Here is a 22,325-nt window from a genome sequence, read left to right on the forward strand (position 1 = left end):
AAAGTGGAACATTTGCAAAAAAAAAAAACGTTAGCACTTTGATGTCCCTAGCATTTTAGCATGCTAAAATTAGCATACAAACAGTTAACAAGTGTCACATACTAAATTATATGACTGTAAGGCTGTCTAATCAGAGGAAAAAAACGTAAAGTTAGCAAAAAGGTTAGCATGTTAATGTTAGTATGCTAGCACGCTAATATTAGCATGCTCGTGGGTAAACAAGTGTCACATACCAAGTTAAATTACTCTAGGGGAAATGGCTCCAAAATTACCTAAAAAAGCTAGCACTTTTATGTTAGCATGCTAACATGCTAACGGTAAAATGCATAAAGTTGGCATGTTTCAAATACCAAATTATATGACTATAAGGTGTATGGCTGCAGAACTAGACAAAAAAGTGGAACATTTGCAAAAAAAAACATTAGCACTTTGATGTCCCTAGCATTTTAGCATGCCAACATTAGCACGCTAACACTTAACATGTGTCACATACTAAATTATATGACTGTAAGGCTGTCTAATCAGAGGAAAAAAACATAAAGGTAGCAAAAAAGTAATCATGTTAATGTTAGTATGCTAGCATGCTAATATTAGCATGCTCGTGGGTTAACAAGTGTCACATACCAAGTTAAATTACTCTAGGGGAAATGGTTTCAAAATTACCTCAAAAAGCTAGCACTTTTATGTTAGCATGCTAACATGCTAACGGAAAAATGCATACAGTTAGCATGTTTCAAATACCAAGTTATATGACTAAAAGGTGTATGGCTGCAGAATTAAACAAAAAAGTGGAACATTTGCACAAAAAAACACGTTAGCACTTTGATGTCTCTGGCATTTTAGCATGCTAAAATTAGCACGCTAACAGTTAACATGTGTCACATTCCAAGTCATATGACTCTAAGGTGTATGGCTGCGGAATTAGACAAAAAAGTGTAATATTAGATCGAAACGTTCTAATGCTAATGTAACATAACAGCATGCTAACGTCAGGAAGCTAGCACATGACTGGGTGCAGTATTTTTCGGTGTAGACATAGAAAGTAGCAAAAAAATCTAGCATGAAATGTTGGCATGCTAATATGACAGACGCTAGCAAAAAAAAAAAGCTAGCATGCTAACGTTGCTAACACAGTTAGAAAAAAACAACCGATTTAAAACATTCGACCTTCAACACACTCCATCATCCTGGAACTTTAATCTAGCTTTATCCAAGTTGAAAAAAAATTCCAGGATGTTCCATAATTCCTGGTTTTCCAAAACGCTATTTACACCCTTTTTTCTGTCGACTACTCCTTCCAGATTTTTCAACACATTTCCACCGCTCCACTATCAAAACATTCCTCTTAATCAGAAAAAAAATAAAATGTTGTTTTTTTTTAACTGGAAAAATTCCAGATTTTCCCGAAATTCCAGGAATTCCGTAGTAGTACTTCAACATTTCTCGATCGATTTGAAAAATTCCAAAACCAACCATTTCAACTCATTCAAACCATTCAAATTTGTTTTTTTTTTACCATTGTGTAAAAAAAAAAAAAAAAAATCTTTGTATTCCCGAAATTCCCAATTTTGGGGGAAAATCCGATTAAAATCACTGGGACTTTCTTCAAAGTTCCACAACCCCCACTTTTTTCATCTGATTCAAACTGTTTCAACTTAAAAATATTCATCTTATTCGGGAATTATGGGTTTTCCCTTGAAAAATTCAAAAAATTCCCAAATTTCCCAGATTTCTCGGTTGTCCGGGACATTTTTCCCATTCAAAATGAATTGGCCATTTTTCAAACTTCCACCATTTCCACATTTTTCAACCGATTCAAACCATTCCACTTTCAACACACTCCACCATCCTGGACATTTAAACTATCTATTTCTAAGTGGGAAAAAAATTCTAGGATTTACCACAATTCCCGGTTTTCCAAAGCCCTATTTCCAACATTTCTTCTGGCGACTACTCCTTCCACATTTTTTTAACGCATTTCAACCGTTCTACCGTCAAAACATTCCTCTTAATCAGGACAAAAAACAAAGTTTTCCCAGAATTCCAGGAATTCCGTAATACCATGTCTCAATTCAACATGTTACTACTTCAACATTTCTTGACCGATTAAAAAAATTCCAACACCAACCATTTCAACTCATTCAAGTTTTTTCCCCCCAAAAATCTTATTTTCCCAAATTTCCCAATTTTTGTGGAAATTCCCATTGAAATCCCTGGGACATTCTTCAAAGTTCCAAAACTCCCACTTTTTTCATCTGATTCAAACTGTTCCAACTTCAAAATATTCAGCTTATTCGGGAATTGCAGGCTCTTCCTTGACAAGTTTCAAAAATTTCCAAATTTCCCAGAGTTCCAGGTTTTTTCTGGGACATTTTTCCCATTCAAAATGAATTGGCCATTTTTCTAACTTCCACCATTTCCACATTTTTCAACCGATTCAAACCATTCCACTTTCAACACATTTCGCCATCCTGGACATGCAATCTACCTTTTTGCAAGTTGAAAAAAATTCCAGGATTTTACAGGATTCCTGGTTTTCCAAAGCCTTATTTCCAACATTTCTTCTGGCGACTACTCCTTCCACATTTTTTTTACGGATTTCAACCGTTCCACCGTCCAAAAATTCCTCTTAATCAGGACAAAAAACAAAGTTTTCCCGAAATGCCAGGAATTCCGTAATACCATGTCTCAATTCAACATGTTACTACTTAAACATTTCTTGACCGATTTAAAAAAATTCCAACAGCAACCATTTCAAACAATTCAAGTTTTTACCCAAAAAAAATCCTTATTTTCCCGAATTTCCCAATTTTTGTGGAAATTCCCATTGAAATCACTGGGACATTCTTCAAAGTTCCAAAACTCCCACATTTTTCATCTGATTCAAACCGTTCCATCTGCAAAATATTCAGCTTGTTTGGGAAATGTGGGTTTTCCCTTAAAAAATTCCAAAAATTCCCAAATTTCCCAGATTTCCTGGTTTTCCGGGACATTTTTCCCATTCAAAATGAATTGGCCATTTTTCAAACTTCCACCATTTCCACATTTTTCAACCGATTCAAACCATTCCACCTTGAACACATTCCAACATTCTGGACATGCAATCCAAGTTGAAAAAAATTCCAGGATTTTCCAGAATTCTTGGTTTTCCAAAGCCCTATTTCCAACATTTCTTCTGGCGACTACTCCTTCCACATTTTTTTAACGGATTTCAACCGTGCCACCGTCCAAAAATTCCTCTTAATCAGGACAAAAAACAAAGTTTTCCCGAAATTCCAGGAATTCCGTAATACCATGTCTCAATTCAACATGTTACTACTTAAACATTTCTTGACCGATTTAAAAAATTCCAACAGCAACCATTTCAAACCATTCAAGTTTTTACCCAAAAAAATCCTTATTTTCCCGAATTTCCCAATTTTTGTGGAAATTCCCATTGAAATCCCTGGGACATTCTTCAAAGTTCCACAACTCCCACATTTTTCAGCTGATTCAAACTGTTCCAACTTCAAAATATTCATCTTATTCGGGAATTGCGGGCTTTCCCTTGAAAAATTCCAAAAATTCCCAAATTTTCCAGAGTTCCAGGTTTTCCGGGACATTTTTCCCTTTCAAAATGAATTGGCCATTTTTCAAACTTCCACCATTTCCACATTTTTCAACCGATTCAACCCATTCCACTTTCAACACACTCCACCATCCTGGAAATTTAAACGATCTATTTCGAAGTGGGAAAAAAAATTCCAGGATTTTCCAGAATTCCTGGTTTTCCAAAGCCCTATTTCCAACATTTTTTCTGGCGATTACTCCTTCCACATATTTTAACGCATTTCAACCGTTCCACCGTCAAAACTTCCCTCTTAATCAGGACAAAAAACAAAGTTTTCCCCGAAATTCCAAGAATTCCATAATACCATGTCTCAATTCAACATGTTACTACTTCAACATTTTTTGACCGATTTAAAAAATTCCAACACCAACCATTTCAACTCATTCAAGTTTTATCCCCCCAAAAATCGTATTTTCCCGAATTTCCCAATTTTTGTGGAAATTCCCATTGAAATCCCTGGGACAATCTTCAAAGTTCCACAACTCCCACATTTTTCCTCTGATTCAAACTGTCCCAACTTCAAAATATTCATCTTATTCGGGAATTGCAGGCTTTCCCTTGAAAAATTCCAAAAATTCCCAAATTTCCCAGCGTTCCAGGTTTTCCGGAACATTTTTCCCATTCAAAATGAATTGGCCATTTTTCAAATTTCCACCACTTCCACATTTTTCAACCGATTCAAACCATTCCACCTTCAACACATTTCACCATCCTGGAAATTTGAACCATCTTTTTCCAAGTTGAAACAAATTCATGGAATTTTTTAAATCAGTCAAGAAATGTTGAAGTAGTAACATGTTGAATTGAGACATAGTATTAGGGAATTCCTGGAATTTCGGGAAAACTTTGTTTTTTTGTCCTGATTAAGAGGAATGTTTTGACGGTGGAACGGTTGAAATGCGTTGAAAAGTGTGGAAGGAGTAGTCGCCAGAAGAAATGTTGGAAATAGGGCGTTGGAAAACCGGGAATTCTGGAAAATCCTGGGATTTTTTTCCCCACTTAGAAATAGGTAGTTTAAATTTCTACTTCAACATTTCTCGACCGAGTTAAAGAATTCCAACACCAACCATTTCAACTCATTCAAGTTTTATCCCAAAAAAAAAAATCTTATTTTCCCGAATTTCCCAATTTTTGTGGAAATTCCCATTGAAATCCCTGGGACATTCTTCAAAGTTCCACAACTCCCACATTTTTCATCTGATTCAAACCATTCCAACTTCAAAATATTCAGCCTAGTCGGGAATTGTGGGCTTTCCCTTGACAAATTCCAAATATTCCCAAATTTCCCAGAGTTCCAGGTTTTTTCCGGGATATTTTTCCCATTCAAAATGAATTGGCCTATTTTCAAACTTCCACCATTTCCACATTTTTCAACCGATTCAAACCATTCCTTTTTCAACACACTCCAACATCCTGGACATTTAAACTATCTATTTCTAAGTGGGAAACATTTTTTAGGATTTACCAGAATTCCCGGTTTTCCAAAGCCCTATTTCCAACATTTCTACTGGCTACTACTCTTTTCACCTTTTTTTAACGGATTTCAACCGTTCCACCGTCAAAACATTCCTCTTAATTAGGACAAAAAACAAAGTTTTCCCGAAATTCCAGGAATTCCGTAATACTATGTCTCAATTCAACATGTTACTACTTCAACATTTCTTGACCGATTTAAAAAATTCCAACACCAACCATTTCAACTCATTCAAGTTTTTCCCCTAAAAAATCTTATTTTCCCAAATTTCCCAATTTTTGTGGAAATTCACATTGAAATCACTGGGACATTCTTCAAAGTTCCACAACTCCCACATTTTTCATCTGATTCAAACCGTTCCAACTTCAAATTATTCAGCCTAGTCGGGAATTGTGGGTTTTCCCTTGACAAATTCCAAATATTCCCAGATTTCCCAGAGTTCCAGGTTTTTTTCCGGGACATTTTTCCCATTCAAAATTAATTGGCCATTTTTTAAACTTCCACCATTTCCACATTTTTCAACCGATTCAAACCATTCTACCTTCAACACATTTCACCATCCTGGAAAATTAAACTATCTATTTCGAAGTGGGAAAAAAATTCCAGGATTTTCCAGAATTCCTGGTTTTCCAAAGCCCTATTTCCAACATTTTTTCTGGCGACTAGTCCTTCCACATTTTTTAACGCATTTCAACCGTTCCCCCGTCAAAATTTCCTCTTAATCAGGACAAAAAACAAAGTTTTCCCAAAATTCCAGGAATTCCGTAATACCATGTCTCAATTCAACATTTCTCGACCGATTTAAAGAATTCCAACACCGACCATGTGAAACCATTCAAGTTTTGTCCCAAAAAAAAAATTCCTATTTTCCCGAATTTCCCAATTTTTGTGGAAATTCCCATTGAAATCCCTGGGACATTCTTCAAAGTTCCACAACTCCCACATTTTTCATCTGATTCAAACTGTTCCAACTTCAAAATATTCATCTTATTCGGGAATTGCAGGCTCTTCCTTGACAAGTTTCAAAAATTTCCAAATTTCCCAGAGTTCCAGGTTTTTTCCGGGACATTTTTCCCATTCAAAATTAATTGGCCATTTTTCAAACTTCCACCATTTCCACATTTTTCAACCGATTCAAACCATTCCACCTTCAACACACTCCACCATTCTGGTCATAGATTCTACCTTTTTCCAAGTTGAAAAAAATTCCAGGATTTTCCAGAATTCCCGGTTTTCCAAAGCCCTATTTTCAACATTTCTTCTGGCGACTACTCCTTCCACACTTTTCAACGCATTTCAACAGTTCCACCGTCAAAACATTCCTCTTAATCAGGACAAAAAACTAAGTTTTCCCGAAATTCCAGGAATTCCATAATACCATGTCTCAATTCAACATGTTACTACTTCAACATTTTTCGACCGATTAAAAAAATTCCAACACCAACCATGTCAACTCATTCAAGTTTTTTCCCCCCAAAAAAATCTTATTTTCCCGAATTTCCCAATTTTTGTGGAAATTCCCATTGAAATCACTGGGACATTCTTCAAAGTTCCACAACTCCCACATTTTTCATCTGATTCAAACTGTTTCAACTTCAAAATATTCAGCTTATTCGGGAATTGTGGGTTTTCCCTTGACAAATTCCAAATATTCCCAAATTTCCCAAAGTCCCAGGTTTTTTCCGGAGCATTTTTCCCATTCAAAATGAATTAGCCATTTTTCAAACTTCCACCATTTCCACATTTTTCAACCGATTCAAACCATTCCACCTTCAACACACTCCACCATTCTGGACATAGATTCTACCTTTTTCCAAGTTGAAAAAAATTCCAGGATTTTCCAGAAATCCCGGTTTTCCAAAGCCCTATTTCCAACATTTCTTCTGGCGACTACTCCTTCCATATTTTTTTAACGGATTTCAACCGTTCCACCGTCAAAACATTCCTCTTAATCAGGACAAAAAACTAATTTTCCCGAAATTCCAGGAATTCCGTAATACCATGTCTGAATTCAACATTTCTCGACCAATTTAAATAATTCCAACACCGACCATGTGAAACCATTCAAGTTTTGTCCCCCCAAAAAAATTCCTATTTTCCCGAATTTCCCAATTTTTGTGGAAATTCCCATTGAAATCACTGGGACATTCTTCAAAGTTCCACAACTCCCACATTTTTCATCTGATTCAAACTGTTCCAACTTCAAAATATTCAGCCTAGTCGGGAATTGTGGGCTTTCCCTTGACAAATTCCAAATATTCCCAAATTTCCCAGAGTTCCAGGTTTTTTCCGGAGAATTTTTCCCATTCAAAATGAATTATCCATTTTTCAAACTGCCACCATTTCCACATTTTTCAACCGATTCAAACCATTCCACCTTCAACACACTCCACCATTCTGGACATAGATTCTACCTTTTTTCAAGTTGAAAAAAATTCCAGGATTTTCCAGAATTCCCGGTTTTCCAAAGCCCTATTTCCAACATTTCTTCTGGCGACTACTCCTTCCACATTTTTTAACGGATTTCAACCGTTCCACCGTCAAAATTTCCCTTTAATCAGGACAAAAAACAAAGTTTTCCCGAAGTTCCAGGAATTCCCTAATACCATGTCTCAATTCAACATTTCTCGACCGATTTAAAGAATTCCAACACCGACCATGTGAAACCATTCAAGTTTTGTCCCCCCAAAAAAATTCCTATTTTCCCGAATTTCCCAATTTTTGTGGAAATTCCCATTGAAATCACTGGGACATTCTTCAAAGTTCCACAACTCCCACATTTTTCATCTGATTCAAACTGTTCCAACTTCAAAATATTCAGCCTAGTCGGGAATTGTGGGCTTTCCCTTGACAAATTCCAAATATTCCCAAATTTCCCAGAGTTCCAGGTTTTTTCCGGAGAATTTTTCCCATTCAAAATGAATTATCCATTTTTCAAACTGCCACCATTTCCACATTTTTCAACCGATTCAAACCATTCCACCTTCAACACACTCCACCATTCTGGACATAGATTCTACCTTTTTTCAAGTTGAAAAAAATTCCAGGATTTTCCAGAATTCCCGGTTTTCCAAAGCCCTATTTCCAACATTTCTTCTGGCGACTACTCCTTCCACATTTTTTAACGGATTTCAACCGTTCCACCGTCAAAATTTCCCTTTAATCAGGACAAAAAACAAAGTTTTCCCGAAGTTCCAGGAATTCCCTAATACCATGTCTCAATTCAACATTTCTCGACCGATTTAAAGAATTCCAACACCGACCATGTGAAACCATTCAAGTTTTGTCCCCCCAAAAAAATTCCTATTTTCCCGAATTTCCCAATTTTTGTGGAAATTCCCATTGAAATCACTGGGACATTCTTCAAAGTTCCACAACTCCCACATTTTTCATCTGATTCAAACTGTTCCAACTTCAAAATATTCAGCCTAGTCGGGAATTGTGGGCTTTCCCTTGACAAATTCCAAATATTCCCAAATTTCCCAGAGTTCCAGGTTTTTTCCGGAGAATTTTTCCCATTCAAAATGAATTATCCATTTTTCAAACTGCCACCATTTCCACATTTTTCAACCGATTCAAACCATTCCACCTTCAACACACTCCACCATTCTGGACATAGATTCTACCTTTTTTCAAGTTGAAAAAAATTCCAGGATTTTCCAGAATTCCCGGTTTTCCAAAGCCCTATTTCCAACATTTCTTCTGGCGACTACTCCTTCCACATTTTTTAACGGATTTCAACCGTTCCACCGTCAAAATTTCCCTTTAATCAGGACAAAAACAAAGTTTTCCCGAAGTTCCAGGAATTCCCTAATACCATGTCTCAATTCAACATTTCTCGACCGATTTAAAGAATTCCAACACCGACCATGTCAAACCATTCAAGTTTTGTCCCCCAAAAAAATTCCTATTTTCCCGAATTTCCCAATTTTTGTGGAAATTCCCATTGAAATCCCTGGGAAATTCCTCAAAGTTCCACAACTCTCTCATTTTTCATCTGATTCAAACCGTTCCAACTTCTAAATATCCAGCCTATTTGGGAATTGTGTCCTCTACTTCAACAATTCTTAAAAAAAAAAATTTTAAATTCACACCTGATTCCTTCAGGAACTTTGTCATCCAGTCAGCCTAAAGTGTTGAGTGATTGGGTTCATGACCTTGAGGACGACGTTTCACTTCTTCAACAAAGACGCCGTTTAGTAGCCCGGCCTTTCTCACCTCCACCTGTGCGGCGAGGGGGCGTGGCCACGGGCGGCCTTTTGTGCATTGGCGCCTAGCCTCGGTCCGGCAAGCAGCAGCATGAAGAAAGTGTACAGTCTGGTCCACAGCACTTCCAAAGGCAACAAGGAGCAGGTGGCAGTGCGCTCCATCTGCAACAAGGTGGAGGTAAAGTGTCGCCTTTTCTCTCATCGCTTTACCTGCCAATCAGACTTTTCAGCTCTCATGACAAAAATCCCTCCAAAATCCCGCCGATGACTCTCTGTCCTTCAAAACTTTTCACTTGGTTTCTCAGCCCTTGTCAGAGATGTGACCATTGGGTCCACCGCTTGTGTTAAACATTAAACGCACTTAAATACAGCAGCTGTATTTATGCAAGTGTAAAAGTAATCATTACCAACGGAGAAGATTTAGGACTCTTATTTTCTGACAGACTATACCTCTTTTGTGTAAAACTCTGTGCTCTCTGTAAACTGACACCTTTTTTTCCCAATGAAATGCGATTAAAGACTGGAAGAAAATAAAGCAGCATATTGTGTAGAACAGGGGTCACCAACCTTTTTGAAACCCTACTTCTTGGGTACTGATTAATGCGAAGGGCTACCAGTTTGATACACACTTAAAAAAATTGCCAGAAATAGCGAATTTGCTCTTTTTCCCTTTAATAAATAAATCTATATATATATAAAAAAAATGGATATTTCTGTCTGTCATTCCGTCGTACATTTTTTTCCCTTTTACAGAAGGTTTTTTGTAGAGAATAAATGATGAAAGAAAACACTTCATTGAATGGTTTAAAAGAGGCGAAAACAGGAAAAAAAATGAAAATTTAATTTTAAAACATAGTTTATCTTCAATTTCGACTCTTTAAAATTCAAAATTCCACCGGAAAAAAGAAGAGAAAAACTTGCTAATTCGAATCTTTTTGAAAAAATTTTTAAAAAGAATTTATGGAACATCATTAGTAATTTTTCCTGATTAAGATTAATTTTTAGAAATTTGATGACATGTTTTAAATAGGTTAAAATCCTATCTGCACTTTGTTAGAATATATAACAAATTGGACCAAGCTATATTTCTAACAAAGACAAATCCTTATTTCTTCTAGATTTTCCAGAACAAAAATTTTAAAAGACATTCAAAAGATTTTGAAATAAGATTTAAATTTGATTTGAAAGATTTTCTAGATTTGCCAGAATAATTGTTTTGAATTTTAATCATAATAATTTTGGAGAAATATTTCACAAATGTTCTTTGTTGAAAAAACAGAAGCTAAAATGAAGAATTAAATTAAAATGTATTATTCTTTACAATAAAAAAAAAAGTACTTGAAAATTGATTTAAATTGTCGGGAAAGAAGAGGAAGGAATTTAAAAGGTAAAGAGGTATATGTGTTTAAAAATCTTAAAATCATTTTTAAGGTTGAATTTTTTCTGTAAAATTGTCTTTTTGAAAGTTATAAGAAAAGTAAAAAAATAAATGAATTTATAAACAAGTGAAGACCAAGTCTTTCAAATATTTTCTTGGATTTTTAAATTCTATTTAAGTTTTGTCTCTCTTCAAATTAAAAATGTCGAGCAAAGCGAGACCAGCTTGCTAGTAAATAAATACAATTTAAAAGATAGAGGTAGCTCACTGGTAAGTGCTGCTATTTGAGCTATTTTTAGAACAGGCCAGCGGGCGACTCGTCTGGTCCTTACGGGCGACCTGGTGCCCAAGGGCACCGTGTTGGTGACCCCTGCTGTAGAAAAAGTCAAACAGTTTGAAGTGGGGGAGAGAGGGACAGAATTTGATCGTTTTATTTACATTTTTATTGGTCATCGGTCCATGTAAACGGCAGACTTCAAGTGCGTGGCGGATGAATCAATAAAAGTGTCGGTTTACATTTCCTCAGCAAAAAAAAAAAAAAAAGGCAGAAGCTGAAGCTAAACGGTCGTTATGACGACCTCTTCCACATTCACTTTGTACATGTCAAGTAGAGAAAAGAAAACAAGAAAAACAAAATAAATAAAAAAATCGAAATCGAGATAAAGAAACACAAGGAAGGACTCTAGAGCAGTGGTCCCCAACCACCGGGCAGCGGAATAATCTTTTATTCATTTTTATTAAAAAATAAATAAATAAATGAATAATTTTTTTTAATTTTTTTTTTATTAAATCAACATAAAGAACACAATATACACTAACAATTAGTGCACCAACCACAAAAACCTCCCTTTTTCACGACAAAAAAAAAAAAAAAAAAAAATAGGGACAAATGATTTAGCGTCGACTGGTCCGTGGGCCGTGGCCCGATTGGTACCGGGCCGCAGAAGAATTTTTTATTAAAAAAAACAAAACATTTATTTTTTATTTTTTAATTAAATCAACATAAAAAACACAATATACACTTACAAATAGTGCACCAACCACAAAAAACGTCCATTTTTCATTACACAGAAGTCCCCCGGGCCGCGGGACAAATTATTAAGCGTTGACCGGTCCGCGGATACAAAACGGTTGGGGACCACTGCTCTAGAGTACTAATTGCATTGTTAAGCATGTAAATACATGCATATATATATATATATATATATATATATATATATATATATATATATATATATATATATATATATACATATATATATATATATATATATATATATATATATATATATATATATATATACATATGTTAAGCATGTAAATACATGCATATATATATATAAATGTATATATATACATACATATATATATATATATGTGTGTGGGAAAAATCACAAGACTACTTCATCTCTACAGAACTGTTTCATGAGGGGTTCCCTCAATCATCAGGAGATTTTAATGGAAGCATTCACATACAATGGTTTATATAGGGCACAGAGTGGGTGGGTACAGGCAGGCGTAGGGTGTGGTGATTGGCTCATGTGTTACCTAGGAGGTGTTTCCGTCTGTGGCGGCATGTTGAAATTATTTCACTGCGCTTGTTGAAGGATGATAGATCTGGATGATATATAACACGATTGAAGCCAACAAACAAACCGTCAACTTCCTCGACGTCACTTTCAACCTGAGAAATAACAGCTACCAACCATTCAAGAAACCCAACACAACACTCCAATACGTGCACCACGACAGCAACCACCCACCCACCACCACGAAAAGAATACCTACCGGAATTAATAAAAGGCTATCGATGCTGTCATCTAGCAAAGCTGAATTCTACCAAGCAACCCTCCCGTACCAGAAAGCACTTGATGAAAGCGGATACAACTTCACTCTCACCTATGAACCCACTCCAGGAAACCAAACAAAAAAGAGCAGAAAACGAAACAACATCATCTGGTACAATCCGCCATTCAGCAAAAACGTCTCAACCAACATCGGCCTCAAGTTCCTCACTCTGATCGACAAACACTTCCCCAAAGGCAACACCCTAAGAAAAATATTCAACAGGAACAACATTAAATTGAGCTACAGCTGTATGAATAACATACAACAAATCATTTCAAACCACAACAAAGCAATTGCAAAAGGACTGCCCACCCCCAGACTAAACGACTCTGAAACCAATAAGGAATGTAACTGTCGCAAGAAACCTGATTGCCCTCTCAACGGAGGGTGCTTACAGACATCAGTCGTTTACCAAGCAAAGGTAACACGCAAGGACATTAACACATCCGACACGTACGTAGGATTAACCGAAGGAGCGTTCAAAACAAGATGGAATAATCACAACGCCTCCTTTAGAAACCAGACTTTGCGGAATTCTACAGAACTCAGCAAACACATTTGGAACCTCAAAGACAATAATGTTGAATATTCAATAACATGGCAAATTCTTGCATCCAGCACACCTTACAACAGTGGTAATAAAAGATGCAACCTATGCTTAAAAGAGAAACTGTTTATTATATATCATCCAGATCTATCATCCTTCAACAAGCGCAGTGAAATCATTTCAACATGCCGCCACAGACGGAAACACCTCCTAGGTAACACATGAGCCAATCACCACACCCCTACGCCTGCCTGTACCCACCCACTCTGTGCCCTATACAAACCATGGTATGTGAATGCTTCCATTAAAATCTCCTGATGATTGAGGGAACCCCTCATGAAACAGTTCTGTAGAGATGAAGTAGTCTTGTGATTTTTCCCACACGTACATATATATATACATATATATATGCATGTATTTACATGCGTAACAATATATATATATATATATATATATATATATATATATATATATATATATATATATATATATATATATATATATATATATATATACATACATATATATATATATGTGTGGGAAAAATCACAAGACTACTTCATCTCTACAGAACTGTTTCATGAGGGGTTCCCTCAATCATCAGGAGATTTGTATATATATATATATATATATATATATATATATATATATATATTACAACAGTAATCTCACCGTTCGTCAAACCAGCAGAAGTCTAGACATCCAGGGCCTCAACCAAATGTTTCGTGTTTCGATGTCCACAGAAAATACAACTGACTGAGCAGGAAGAAGAATTCAACAAGCGACCTATGAAGACCGTCCCGCGCACGCTGTCCAGGTCCATCTCGCAGTCCTCCACCGTCAGCTACAGCTCAGGTGCGTAATTACCATGAATTGATTAACGTGGACCCCGACTTAAACAAGTTGACAAACTTAGTCGAGTGTTACCATTTAGTGGTCAGTTGTATGGAATATGTACTGTAGGGCCAATTTACCCGGAGGGAACCCACACGGTCACGGGGAGAACATGCAAACTCCACACAGAAAGATCCCAAGCACGGGATTGAACTCAGGACTACTAAGGACCTTCGTTTTGTGAGGCAGATGCACTTACCCCTTTGGGATAAGGCTCGGTGGGATTTACCTTGGATGACTTCAAAGGGAATAAGCGGCAGAAAATGAATGGATGCTTAGAACCTTACTTTACACTAAACCGGATAAGGTTATCTGACATAGCCAGAAACGTAGCGTCAGATTCACAACCCGTCCAGGCGCCCACTGGCAGAAATGTAGAACGGCGCCTATGGTACCCACAACTCAATGGTACAACCAACATTCTGAACTAAAACTGCTGCCATCTGGTGGCATTCATAAAGAACTACATCAAGAGGTTTCCAATGCTTTTTTTTGTTGTTGTTGCCCAAACATCTTTGCTTGTGTCTGTGTTGCAGTCAGCAGTGACTGCTTAGAGAATGAGTCCTCACCCAAGAACAAGGTCCAGAAGACATCAAGGGGCACCTCGGACTTCTGCATCAAAGACATCAAACGAGCTGAGTTTGGACGTCGAGAAATTGCCATTGCAGAGCAAGGTGGACCACACACACACACACACACACACACTCACGCACGACACGGGCAAGAGTCGGTGAAGTCCAACTCTTGTGTTGGTGTTTAGAGATGCCCGCGCTGATGGTTCTGAGGAAGAGAGCGGGAGCGGAGAAGCCTCTGTCCGGGGCCAAAGTGGTCGGCTGTACACACGTTACTGCACAGACCGCAGTCAGTATCGGTCAACACCGAAGCCTTTTCTTAAGGGAGACTACGGACATGCTCAGGATCTGTGTGCCCTGCAGGTTCTGATTGAGACTCTGGCCGTGTTGGGGGCTCAGTGTCGCTGGGCGGCCTGCAACATTTTCTCCACTCAGAACGCCGTGGCCGCGGCTCTGGCTGAGGGAGGTATGAAACCGTGCAAGGACTCTTTTTAGGGTTGTCCCAATGCCATTCGTTTTGGACCGGTACCAAAATGCATGTCGATACTTTTTCTCTTCCTTTATTGGCTTTAGTTTAACAGAAAATCTTAGAATACATCAAACATAAAGTCCTGGTCAAAACATAATGTCACGTTTCCAGTGAGGGTTGGACTCCGCCAAGGCCGTCCTTTGGCACCGATTCTGTTCATAACTTTTATGGACAGAATTTCTAGGCGCAGTCAAGGCGTTGAGGGGGTTCCGGTTTGGTGGCCGTGGGATTAGGTCTCTGCTTTTTGCAGATGATGTGGTCCTGATGGCTTCATCTGGCCAGAATCTTCAGCTCTCACTGGATCGGTTCGCAGCCGAGTATGAAGCGACCGGAATGAGAATCAGCACCTCCAAGTCCGAGTCCATGGTTCTCGCCCGGAAAATGGTGGAGTGCCATCTCCGGGTTTTAGAGGAGACTCTGCCCCAAGTGGAGGAGTTCAAGTACCTAGGAGTCTTGTTCACGAGTGGGGGAAGAGTGGATCGTGAGATCAACAGGCGGATCGGTGCGGCGTCTTCAGTAATGCGGACGTTGTACCGATCCGTTGTGGTGAAGAACGAGCTGAGCCGGAAGGCAAAGCTCTCAATTTACCGGTCGATCTACGTTCCCATCCTCACCTATGGTCATGAGCTTTGGGTCATGACCGAAAGGATAAGATCACGGGTACAAGCGGCCGAAATGAGTTTCCTCCGCCGTGTGGCGGGTCTCTCCCTTAGAGATAGGGTGAGAAGCTCTGCCGTCCGGGAGGAACTCAAAGTAAAGCCGCTGCTCCTCCACATCTAGAGGAACCAGATGAGGTGGTTCGGGCATCTGGTCAGGGTGCCACCCGAATGCCTCCCTAGGGAGGTGTTTAGGGCACTTCCAACCGGGGAAGACCCAGGACACGTTGGGAAGACTATGTCTCCCGGCTGGCCTGGGAACGCCTCGGGATCCCCCGGGAAGACCTGGACGAAGTGGCTTGGGAGAGGGGAAGTCTGAGCTTCCCTGCTTAGGCATATTCCACTCATCCTGGACATTCAAACTGACACTTTCCCAAAGTTCCGAACCAAATTCTGGTTCTCCTGGAAATTCAAACTCTTCAATATTCAAACTATTCTTACATTCATACTACATTCTGTCAGAATTCAGAACTTCAGCATTGGAGCATTCACACGCAACTCCTTCAGGAATTGTCTCATCTATCCATCCATCCATCCATCCATTTTCTACCGGTTGTCCCTTTTGGGGTTTCGGGGGGTGCTGGAGCCTATCTCAGCTGCATTCGGGCGTGAGGCGGTGTACACCCTGGACAAGTCGCCATATCATTGCATCTATTTACTGTTAATATCTGCTTATTTTCTGTTTTAACATGTTCTATCTACACTTCTGTTAAAATCTAATAATCACCTTTTTTTTTCTTTGATACTTTACATTAGTTTTGGATGATACCACACATTTGGGTATCGATTGTCAGAGTTTGTTTTTGACGAACCCCAAGATGCAGAGAAGGCGGCAGGCATTTAGCAGGAAAACATGATTTAATTAAAACACAAAGACAAAACCAAACAAAAGAGGTACAACAAAAAGCGTGCACGAGGCGGATAACAAACTAAAAGAGCTAGCATGGGGGCCGGAAGATAACGAGCCTAGCGTGGAAGCTAGCAGGAGAACAAGAAAAAACAGAAGGGTACTAACAAAAAGCGCGCACGAGGCGGATAACAAACTAAAAGAGCTAGCATGGGAGCTATCAGGAAACAGAAGTCGTTACTTCAGGAAAACAACAGCTGCCGAACATGCTCCTCTGCTCGTAAAAAACAGCAAATTCACGACGTGACGAAGCGCCATCAAAAGAAAAAAAGAAATGGGTAACCACTACGTTTCAAACAGAGTATGGTACCGTTTTTGATTCATTATTACCGCGATACTATACCAGTATCGGTATACCGTTCAACCCTAATAGACTGTAAGGATACAAAGTAAAGAGCCATATCTAATCCATTTATCAATGATTACAATAATATTTTTTATTATCACATCACATTTCTCATTTTTTATTGTTTATCAATTTTGAAAATATGTCCCTGGATACTAGATAACTTAAAATAGGACCAATGTATGATCCTGTAACTAATTGGTATCTGATCGATGTCAGGCTTGCCCCTGACAGTTTGGTTGCGTTTTAGTTTTTCCTCTGTGTGTGTAGTATTTCCTGTTCTTAGTTCCCACCAGCACTCTTATTTTGGTTCAGTTTCCTGTTTGTCTCCCTGAGTGCTGTGAACCCTCAGCTGCAGCTGATTGGCACCTGGCCACACCTGGTGTCAATCAGCCCGCTCCTCTTTAGACCTGTTTTCTCCTCCAGTCAGGGCTGGATTATTGTCATTTCTGTATTGTCGCTCCTGTCGTGTCGTGTCGTGCCGTGTCGTGTCTTGTCATTGCAGCGTAGCGGTAAGTTATATTTCGGTAGCTGTTTGTAGCTTACTGTCTTTCGTTCCCTGCTTCCGTTTTGTTTTCGTACTACAAGTAACGACTTCTGTTCCCTGCTAGCTCCCATGCTAGCTCTTTTTGTTTGTTATCCGCCTCGTGCGCGATTTTTGTTAGTACCCTTTTGTTCTTTCTTGTTCTCCTGCTAGCTTCCACGCTAGGCTCGTTGTCTTCCAGCTCCCATGTTTGCTCTTTTAGTTTGTTATCCGCCTCGTGCGCGCTTTTTGTTGTACCCCTTTTGTTTGGTTTTGTCTTAGTGTTTTCCTGCTAAATGCCTGCCGCCTTCTCTGCATCTTGGGGTTCGTCACCAACAAACTCTGACAATCGATACCCAAATGTGTGGTATCATCCAAAACTAATGTAAAGTATCAAGGAGAAGAATAAGTGATTATTAGATTTGAACAGAGGTGTAGATAGAACATGTTAAAACAGAAAATAAGCAGATATTAACAGTAAATAGATGCGATGAGATGGCGACTTGTCCAGGTGTATGCCACCTTCCACCCGAATGCAGCGGATATAGGTTCCAGCACCTCCCGAAAGCCTAAAAGGTAGAAAATGGATGGACGGATGTATGGATGGATGGATAGATGAGACAATTTCTGAAGAAGTTGCGTGTGAATGCTCCGAAGCTGAAGTTCTGAATTCCGACAGAATGTAGTATGAATGTAAGAATAGTTTGAATGTTGAAGAGTTTGAATTTCCAGGAAAAACAGAATTCGGTTCGGAACTTCGGGAAAGTGTTAGTTTGCATTTCCAGGATGAAAGGAATGTGTTGATGTTGAAATGGTTTGAATAGGTTGAAAAATGTGGGAAGTGTGCAACTTGGAAAAATAACCCATTCATTTTAATGGGAACTTCCTGGAAATTTGGGAATTTGGGGAAAAGGGGGATTTAAAAAAAAATTATTAAGAGCATGAATTTCTTAAATGAGCTGACTTGGTTGGTGTTGGAATTGTTTGAATCGGTCAAGAAATGTTGAAGTAGGAACAGTTTATTAATTGAAGAATTGTATGACGGAATTTCGGGAAAAACGGGAATTTTTCAAGTTCTTAAACCAACTTGTTTTTTTTTGTCCTGATTAAGAGGAATGTTTTGACGGTGGGTTGAAAAATGTGAAACGAGTCATCGCACTAAAAAAAAGGTTGGAAATAAACTTAAAAAAAAACAGGAATTCCAGAAAATTTTGTTGAACGTGGAAAAATGGTTGTTGGAATTTCCAGGATGAGTGGAATATGTTGAAGGTGGAATGGTTTGAATCGGTTGAAAAATGTGGGAATTGTGGAAGTTTGACAAATGGATGATTCATTTTGAATTCTGAAAATGTCCCTAAAACTGGAAATTCTAGGAAATTCGGGAATTTTTTTTAGAATAATTGAAATATTTTGAAGTTGGAACGGTTTGAATGGGATAAAAAAAAATATGTGAGTTGTGGAGCTTTTGAAAAATGTCTCATTCGTTATAATGGGAATTTCATGTAAATTTGGGAAGTTCGGAAAAAGCGGGAACTCTTTTAAAAATGCTAAAAAATAATTTAATGTTCTGAATGAGGTGTTGTTGGAATTTTTCAAATCGGTCGAGAAATGTTGAAGTATTAACATTTTTAATAGACTAATGGTGTTGCGGAATTCCTGGAATTTCAAACAACAGAAGAATAAGTGATTATTACTTCGACAGCAGTGCAGAACGGAAAATAAGCCGATATGAACAAGTAGATTTACCATCCATTTTTACAGTTTGTCCCTCATAATGTTGACAAATAATAGGTAGATAAATGACACAATATTTGACTGCATACGTCAGCAGACTCAATTAGGAGCCTTTGTTTGGGGCGGTATAGCTCGGTTGGTAGAGTGGCCGTGCCAGCAACTTGAGGGTTGCAGGTTCGATTCCCGCTTCCGCCATCCTAGTCACTGCCGTTGTGTCCTTGGGCAAGACACTTTACCCACCTGCTCCCAGTGCCACCCACACTGGTTTAAATGTAACTTAGATATTGGGTTTCACTATGTAAAGCGCTTTGAGTCACTAGAGAAAAGCGCTATATAAATATAATTCACTATATAAATATATAATTCACTACTTCTTACTAAAAGACAAGTTGACTAGTATGTTCACTATTTTATTTGAGGACTAAATTGCAATAACAAACATATGTTAATTAATGGCCCTGCGATTAGGTGGCGACTTGTCCAGGGTGTACCCCGCCTTCCGCCCGATTGTAGCTGAGATAGGCGCCAGCGCCCCCCGCGACCCCAAAAGGGAATAAGCGGTAGGAAATGGATGGATGGACGGATGTACCCTGAGATTTTTTGATCAAATAAAGCCAATAATGCCATTTTTTATTGTGGTCCCCTTTATTAAGAAAAGTATCAAAAAGTACCAAAATATTGGTATCGTGGCAACACTAGTCAGGCAATGATGAGCGGTATAGCAGATTAGTTTTTGTAGAGAACAGGGACTAACGTTTATTGCTAATTGGCCCTCTTTCTTTGATGATTAGGGACGGCCTTCACCCTAACCGGGAAGGCGCCATCACTCTATCTAGAAACATAGATTACTGTGTGAGTCACACTCAACTAACTACACTACAGCAAGCTCGGACAGAAAATTACAGTGTCTGTTAGTCCGGGTGAGGAGTCAGTTAAGCTGGAACTAACCAGTGAAGTGAAGTGAATTATATTTATATAGCGCTTTTCTCTAGTGACTCAAAGCGCTTTACATAGTGAAACCCGATATCTAAGTTACATTTAAACCAGTGTGGGTGGCACTGGGAGCAGGTGGGTAAAGTGTCTTGCCCAAGGACACAACAGCAGTGACTAGGATGGTGGAAGCGGGAATCGAACCTGCAACCCTCAAGTTGCTGGCACGGCCACTCTACCAACCGAAATATGCCGCCCCTAGAGGAAAAATAAGCAATTAAATACTTACCCAACACTTATTTGCTGGCAAATTACATTTTAATAAAATTCACAGTTGCCAAATACTTAATTGTTGGCAAATAAAATGAAAGAAACTGAACTAATATACACTAAACTAAACTCAACTAAAATAAAAAAAAGACTTACTTAACAGGTAAATGATAGCAAATTAAATTAAAATAAATTCACAGGTGCTTAACAGATTATTGTTGGCGAATAAAAAAATAAAAATAAAATTATTACGTAAAAAAAATAAAGTGAAGTGAATTACATTTATATAGCGCTTTTCTCTAGTGACTCAAAGCGCTTTACATAGTGAAACCCGATATCTAAGTTACATTTAAACCAGTGTGGGTGGCACTGGGAGCAGGTGGGTAAAGTGTCTTGCCCAAGGACACAACGGCAGTGACTAGGATGGCGGAAGCGGGAATCGAACCTGCAACCCTCAAGTTGCTGGCACGGCCGCTCTACCAACCGAGCTATGCCGCCCCACTGCTATGTGTGCCAGGCTGGAAAATCACTGAAAACATAGCATTTCTCCTAGAATAATACACAACTCACATAATGAGCGGTGTGGCAGAGTGGGCGTGCCAGCAACCTGAGGGATCCTGGGTCAATCCCCACCTACTTCCAACCTTGTCACGTCTGTTGAGTCCTTGAGCAAGACACTCCACCCTTGCTCCTGATAGGTCCGGGGCCTTGCATGGCATCTCCCGCCATCAGTGTGTGAATGTGGAAATAGTGTCAAAGCGCTTTGAGTACCTCAAAGGGAGAAAAAGCGCTATACAAGTTTAACTCATTTACCATTATTTATTATATTTAATGTCGACTATTCATTGCAGCCCAAGTTTAGTGTTCAGCCATTCTTCGTCCTGCAGGGATGATACTTGTAAGAATTGTAGTTTATTTGTAACCACGGAGGCGAGGATTATTGATTTTGAATGAGCTAAAACACTCTAAAGGGACGTTAGCCGCTAGCGAGCTATGTTGTAAGTTCGGTCTTCATAGCTTCATCTGTTTCCACTTGTAAGTGCTCGGTGTGTGTGTGTGTGTGTGTGTGTGTGTGTGTGTGTGTGTGTGTGTGTGTGTGTGTGTGTGTGTGTGTGTGTGTGTGTGAACTAACATGCAGATGAAAAAACAAAACAAAAAAAGTAGTGGTATTTTTTAAAGGGAGTACTCATAAAGTACTCATGACATCCACGCCTAACATCCACGCCTCCTCCCGCAGGCACACACGTGTTCGCATGGAAGGGGGAGACAGAGGACGACTTCTGGTGGTGCATCGATCGCTGTGTCGGCGCCGACATGTGGCAGCCCAACGTGGTACTGTAAACTAGTGTACTTGGAACGTGTGGAAGGCTCAAATGGGACGAAATGGAATCGATAAATACATTGAAGTGAATTAAGTAACTTATATTATGTTCTGCATGTGGTGAATGAATCATTTTTGGTGCAATAAATTCAGACTTAGGAATGCAAAAGTGATAGCTCTATCCTGGAGGAGAGACTCCCCGTTTATCTTCACGGAGACATTAAAGTTGCAACACACAGAGGCTGTCACTACTGCCTAGTTTCTCTTGTTATATTCTTATTTTACTGTTATATTTGTATTCTCATTGTTGCTTTTTATTTTTATTTTTATTGTAATGTTTTTCTATTTTGTTTCCATTTGTACTGCCACTGTTTACTTTTTAAATTCGATCTCAATTCTGTACACTGCTATCTATATCATTCATCCATCCATCCATCCATCCATCTATTTACAGTATTTATCTATCTATCTATCTATCTATCTATCTATCTATCTATCTATCTATCTATCTATCTATCTATCTATCCATCTATCCATCTATTTACAGTATCTATCTATCTATCTATCTATCTATCTAT

At 38.7% G+C, this 22,325-nt stretch overlaps 1 protein-coding gene across 1 annotated transcript in view; it reads left to right on the top strand.

The window, feature by feature from the left end:
• LOC133549098 (S-adenosylhomocysteine hydrolase-like protein 1) overlaps window positions 1-22,325 on the top strand; it is a 51,703-nt gene that overhangs the window by 9,906 nt on the left and 19,472 nt on the right. The window contains exons 2-6 of the mRNA XM_061894232.1: window positions 13,809-13,920; window positions 14,496-14,633; window positions 14,720-14,820; window positions 14,895-14,997; window positions 21,664-21,758. Of these exons, the coding sequence (XP_061750216.1) occupies window positions 13,809-13,920; window positions 14,496-14,633; window positions 14,720-14,820; window positions 14,895-14,997; window positions 21,664-21,758 (549 nt within the window). The remainder of the gene's footprint in view (window positions 1-13,808; window positions 13,921-14,495; window positions 14,634-14,719; window positions 14,821-14,894; window positions 14,998-21,663; window positions 21,759-22,325) is intronic.

This window comes from Nerophis ophidion, linkage group LG03, assembly GCF_033978795.1.
Source record: "Nerophis ophidion isolate RoL-2023_Sa linkage group LG03, RoL_Noph_v1.0, whole genome shotgun sequence".
Classification (NCBI taxonomy): domain Eukaryota; kingdom Metazoa; phylum Chordata; class Actinopteri; order Syngnathiformes; family Syngnathidae; genus Nerophis; species Nerophis ophidion.